Here is a 6,187-nt window from a genome sequence, read left to right as displayed (position 1 = left end):
TATAACAATTGTTACACGTAACTTAGAAAAAAAATAAATACTTAATATATATGACGAGATTTTTCTTTATAGTATTTACTTTCAGTTAAGAGGATCCACTTCTTCTCGCTTCTTCTTTCCCCTCCTCTATTTTTATTTTCTTTTTTCCGTCTCATCATCCTATTATTATTTTTCTTTCGTACTCAAAAATCATAGGAGGGCTTAGGGGCTGTCATGTGTGCTCTGCGCCCCTTGATCTGCCATGTATATCAACTAGGTTACGATATCTTTTCAGCATCATGGTTATCTCGTTGCATTCCAAATCAATATAGATGAATCTTAGCCATTATATTTGGGTCCATTACGTGAGAATTTCGAGAGCGAAATACGTGACTTCTTTTAAATTAACTCAGTAATATAGATTTATTTCAACATCGAAAACCTTGAACGTGTAATGTTGGCAAGGCAAACAAATAAGAATGGGACGAAGAAATCCAGCATTATCCACATTCCACGAGCAGACTGCCTCGGCGTTAGGGAAAGAAAGAAAGAAAGCTTGATATCATCGCATCCCAAAATGAGTATAGAGCCAAGCAAAAAGCGAGCAGCAGGTGCTCGGGAAAGCCAACCCGATTAGATAGAACGTTGTTTAGTGCGAGTTGAGAAAGTAGTTGTGATGATTAAATTTTGATTGTTGTTTTTAATAATAATTTTTTAGTTTTTTATATACTAAAACTAGAAAAAACTTCCATAGCTGCTTCCTTAAATAGTAAAAAACCAACAGAAACCAAGATAAAAAAATCAGCCCTTAGATAAACTTTTGATTTTTTAAAGAAAAAATTAGAAAAAAAACTATCTAAATGGGGCTCAATTCCGTAATTCCATTCCACGAACCCACAGCGTCGTGCATGTGTCCAAACCAGAGGCGCCAGTCCCTGCCCAATGTTTCCAGAACCTACACGGAAATCTTAGGGGCCTTTGAGAGGCTGAGATTTGTTTGGTTCTCGGAAGAGTTTTATAGGGGTGAATTGTTTAAATAGATTAAGAAAAAGTTCGGTCGAAGACTCGTCATCGCTTTTGCCAACGCAGGAAGCTAGGACTACGGGCACGTCTACATCTTCCAACTGAGTGTATTTCGCGATCTTTGTTATCTTCACCTGTAGTCTCCGAAACAAATATGCAGTGATATGAGTGTGAAACCTCTGACAGATTTCGAGCTATCATCTGAAGGGGGAGATTATCCTCAACAGCAGCCCCCTACAAATAAGATTCATCTTCGATGGACCGAATCTGTAGTTTTTAAGATACGTCTCAACGTCATCTCTAAATTAAATAAAGTTATATATTTGTTAAAAAAATATATTTGGTTGGTTGTATCGGTTTAGATGAATTGAACTGAGTTTTAATTTAATTGACTGAACATGAGATTGCATGATTAGATATAAGAATTAAAATTATGATCAGTTATTTTCATAAGATAATTCTATGACACTAACAAGTGCAACTGTCTGCATAAATGTATGTAAAGTCTGCATCTATCAGACCAAATTGCGAAAAGTAAAATCAAAACTTTTTTTCACCCATCAGACCAATTGAGCTGGTTTTTGGAAAACTAAAAATTTAATTTTTGAGAAAATAAATTAAAATGTCAGGAACTAATTAAAAGTAGTTTTTCTAAATTTTAGTATGTAAAAAAATATTGTAAAATCAATAGCAAAACCAACAGCGAGAAGTCGGAGAGTAACTTTTTCGGCCAAAAATAGTACTGACTAGACCGTGCCTACCTAACCGACTCAAGACCTACTACTGTAAACACGAAATTAGCCAAGTCTGGCCTGGCAATAGCACGAGTCATGAGACTGTGCCTGACCTGCCTCCCCACCGCCCAGGCGCCGCGCCATGTACGACCACACCTCCGGTAAGTGGACTTATCAGGCTAGGCTCGTGTCGGCTCAACCCGACAGACCCATTTAGACTGATGTAATCTAACTAAAAATTAAAAAAAAAACCTCTAACCAAACAAACTCTAAATTCGGTAGGCCGAAACTCTATGCATCCGCTACCGGGAAGATTCGGGAACCAAACACAAGCCGACTGACATCCGAAACCACGGCCAGCCCTCGACGGAGGGAAGCCTCGTGTCCCGAACCGGGCGCCCCTTTGCATCCACCTCGCCTTCCGCACGTCTGACACCTTCCCTCCCCGCCCACCACGCGTCCGACTGCGATCGAAGCTTTTCTCTCCGCCACGAGGGGCGGATGGGGCTACGTCAATGACCGTGGGCCATCCCATGTCATGAGTCCACTGTCAGAGAGAGAGAGGGAGAGAGAGCTCGGTACCTGCGCGCGCACCGGCATGCAGCGCGGGAACGGCGTCGGTTATCGGACGCTATGGAGACTCCGCCGTCTGCGTTAACCGCGGTTAGCTAACTGCGGCTAACTCGCTTCCCGATGGGGTGACTAGAGTTACCCGAGCAGTTTATAAGCGCGCACCGGTTGGCGTTCGTCTTCCCCGTCCCAAGCTCACCACACTGTCCGAGGGATAAGCTGAGTCCACGAGATCTCCCATAGACCAGAGAGGAGGAAACAGGACCCGATACTAGCGGCCGCCATGATGATGATGGGTGAAGGTGTGAGCGTCCCGCCGTGGTCCCACCTCCTAGTGAGCGGCGTTGATGCTGGCGGCGCAGGCGACGAGATGACGCCGTACCTGCTCGCCACGCTGCGGCAGTACCTGCCGTCCAACGACATCGGCGTGGGCGCCGAAGACGAGGAAGAGGCGGCGGCGATGGCCGCGGCCGTGGACGCGTACGCGTGCGACGAGTTCCGCATGTACGAGTTCAAGGTGCGGCGCTGCACGCGCGGCCGCAGCCACGACTGGACGGAGTGCCCCTTCGCGCACCCGGGGGAGAAGGCGCGCCGCCGCGACCCGCGCAAGTACCACTACTCCGGCACCGCGTGCCCGGACTTCCGCAAGGGAGGGTGCAAGCGCGGGGACGCCTGCGAGTTCGCGCACGGCGTCTTCGAGTGCTGGCTCCACCCGGCGCGCTACCGCACCCAGCCGTGCAAGGACGGCACCGCCTGCCGCCGACGCGTCTGCTTCTTCGCTCACACCCCTGGCCAGCTGCGCGTCCTCCCGCCGCAGCAGTCTAGCCCGAGGAGTGCCGCCGCCTCGCCACTAGCGGAGTCCTACGACGGCTCCCCGCTGCGGCGCCAGGCGTTCGAGAGCTACCTCACCAAGAGCATCATGTCCTCGTCGCCGACAGGCACCCTGATGTCGCCGCCCAGGTCTCCCCCGTCGGATTCTCCGCCATTGTCGCCGGACGGGGCGGCCGCCATACGCCGCGGTTCCTGGCCCGGCGTGGGGTCCCCCGTGAGCGACGTCCTCGCCTCGCTCCGTCAGCTCCGCCTCAGCAAGGCGAACTCGTCCCCGTCCGGCGGGTGGTCCGGCTACCCCGCCTCCACTGTCGCCTACGGATCGCCCACGGCTGGCGGGCTCTACAGCCTCCCATGCACCCCGAGGGCTACGCCGACAAGCATGGTCACCTCCGGCTTCATGGCCAACTTCGAGCCACTTGACGTCGGCTTTAGCGGTGACGAGGAGCCAGTCCAGAGGGTGGAGTCGGGGAGAGCCCTACGCGCGAAGGTGTTCGAGCGCCTGAGCAGGGAAGGCGCTGTCTCAGGCGACGCCAGCGCCGCCACTTCCGGGGTCGGAGGCCCCGACGTCGGATGGGTCTCCGATATCATCAACTGAGGCGGCGGCTCGTTCGCTTAGTGATCAATCAGTAGGTGTGAGACCGTAAGAGAGAAGGATCGCACCGAAAGAACTTTTTTGCTTCCCGTTTCTCCTAATTCCCCTGTACATATCTATCTCCCTTGTGAATATTCTTGGTTGGTAGAAGGGGAGCAAGATGGATGAAGGGGTGGATTTGTTTTAGGGCTCTTGAGGTAGCAGAAAATATCCCAAAAATAGAAAAAGAAGTGTAGAAATGTATTAGGTGGTGGGTGTTTCCTCTGTGCATAGTGTGTGGAGGCGAAGCATGGCAGCTGATGGTGACGACCGAGGTGGAAGATGGCCGGATTTCCAGCGGGCACGGCTGCCGCCGGCGCTAGCTTATTTCTGTGATTCCGGGGTATCCTAGGTTAATGCTGTTTTGATTTCGTCGTTTGTGCATTATGCATCGACTAGTTGACGATGATTTCGATTCCCCTTGATGATTACCCATCGCCCACAGCATATTTTGTACTAGTACCTTGTTAACTGAAATCTCACCCACCATAGGTGGTGAATTCCTCCCATGTAATCTTTTGCTCAAGTAAATGATCGATGTTTGTCACCCTAATAATCAATGTATTTGTCGTCTCTGTTGAATTTCCTGTGTGCCTGAGTAAGTGAGTAGTGACTTGTTCTGCTTGGCAATGTCAGGGTTGAAATGAATCTTGCAACGGCCAAGTGCGGCCTGACGCAGTGCAGTGTTGATGGTTGGAACAGTGTCGGCAATGTTGCTGCGGAAACTTACGTGGGTGCGACGGCACGGGGAGTCGCCGGCCGGTCGTTTTCCTCCTTGGTGGAGGAAGTAGACTTGCACATGCGACGTGCTACGCCGCCGCCGCTGCCTGTCCGTCACCACACAAACCGTCTCCTCTTTTGAGCACTACGAGGACGCTGCGCGCGTACAAGCAGGTCGCCGGGCTAATTACTTTTAGGTGGCTCGTTGCTGATTGGCCCAGCTGATTAAGCAGAGCGCAGATGCGATTCTTTTTCTGATGATTTTCTCTAAAAAGGAATTGCCATGTTAGCAATCTGTAGTGTGTAGAATACCCGTCGTCGGAGTCGGTGAGGGGCGGGCGGAGCACAGCAGAGAATCCGTCGTCGCCTTCGTCTGCGGAGAGGGAGTGGGGCCGGCGATGGAGACCAAGCCGGGTGATGGATGTCGCGTCACCCAGATCTAACGACGCGGGGAGGGTGGCCGGAGCGAAGCAATTAGTAATGGTGTCAAAGCGCGGCACCACCCAACTCCGGCGTGATGGATGTTTTCTCCCCTTCTCCGGCGGAGCGATCCTGCGCAGTAGTGCACCATCATCCACAGCGCTCTACTGTACCGGAGTAGTGTAGCTAGGCGCCCTCCCCTGTAGGAGCTGAGCTGCAGCTCGTTTGATCGTCTCACTGTGGCATTTGACTGCATCTGCGGCTCTGCTCTGGTTTGCTTTGCTTGGCTGGAACGGCGGAGCAGGTGGGTGGGGGTGGGGCTTCAATTCCGCGTGGCAATGCGGGGTGTCCTTGTGTGGAGCGGCCTGTCTGGTTCTCTGAGACAGGATCGATGGCGTCTTTATTTTTGTTTCCTTTTTTCCTTTGATACTCCCAGTGCCCAGTTAATCTTTCTCCTTTTCTCCCCTTTGGAAAATACCGCTGTTCTTTTCGGAGACTTCATGTTTACGTCACGAACAACGAGCAAATTCCTCTTCGTGTGCGACAGAACAACTCGTGCCGTCGATCGCTCCTTCACACTACGTGGCGTCTGCTGGAAATTCTTGTGTTTAGGTCACAGTTTCAGTGGATATTCTCTTACAAATCTAGTGCTCCTAGTTCCTTTCTTAAAATCAGTGTGCAAATAAAAAAGCACGGGGCACTAGGCGTCAAATCTGGAGGACAATCGGTCAATAGTTCCTTGGTCCTTCAGTTTTGTGACCAGATGCAGATGCAGTGGAATGGACGATATCATCCAAAGCAAGCAGAAGGCGAAAAGCGAAACAAAGCAACAATAAAGGGCGGAGAAGAAGGCCATCGAGATGATGTCTACTGGTACGGACTACTCACACGGTCACACCAATCCAAAATATAAGTTTATTTGGACCCCCCTCATTCAATTAAGATGAAGAGTAAAATGACTAGGTTGCCCCTTCAGCCTCTGTGTCTCCCCGCTCAATGCAACCACCAATGGTGGCATCATGCACATTTATTATGTGTCAAAAAATTAAATGCGAGAGACAATGAAGGCCTATCTTATTTAAGATACAACTTTAATATGTAATCTAACATTTTGAGCTAACACATAACCCAACAACAATTAATTATTTTGAAAATCCATAAGAAATAATAATACGAAACTATGTATTAGAGGGGCTGTCTCTGCACATCAATATAATGATCTTCATGTGATGTGAAAGTCTTGAATACATCAACATGATACTATGTACCATGAGCGGCC

The 6,187-nt window shown here is 49.9% G+C and overlaps 1 protein-coding gene across 1 annotated transcript; it reads left to right on the top strand.

Moving 5' to 3' along the window:
- Positions 1-2,476: 2,476 nt before the first annotated feature.
- On the top strand, positions 2,477-4,187 carry LOC133912054 (zinc finger CCCH domain-containing protein 2-like). The gene has a single exon (XM_062354645.1). The coding sequence runs from the start codon at positions 2,590-2,592 to the stop codon at positions 3,730-3,732; it is 1,143 nt and encodes a 380-aa protein (XP_062210629.1). The 5' UTR covers positions 2,477-2,589; the 3' UTR covers positions 3,733-4,187.
- The last annotated feature ends 2,000 nt before the right edge of the window (positions 4,188-6,187 follow it).

The sequence above is a fragment of the Phragmites australis genome, chromosome 1 (assembly GCF_958298935.1).
Source record: "Phragmites australis chromosome 1, lpPhrAust1.1, whole genome shotgun sequence".
NCBI classification, from domain to species: domain Eukaryota; kingdom Viridiplantae; phylum Streptophyta; class Magnoliopsida; order Poales; family Poaceae; genus Phragmites; species Phragmites australis.
This window is presented reverse-complemented; position numbering and strand designations above follow the sequence as displayed.

What these genes read in the sequence shown, in the direction of transcription:
- LOC133912054 (XM_062354645.1), top strand. Translation starts at nt 2,590, where the DNA reads ATGATGATGATGGGTGAAGGTGTGAGCGTCCCGCCGTGGTCCCACCTC.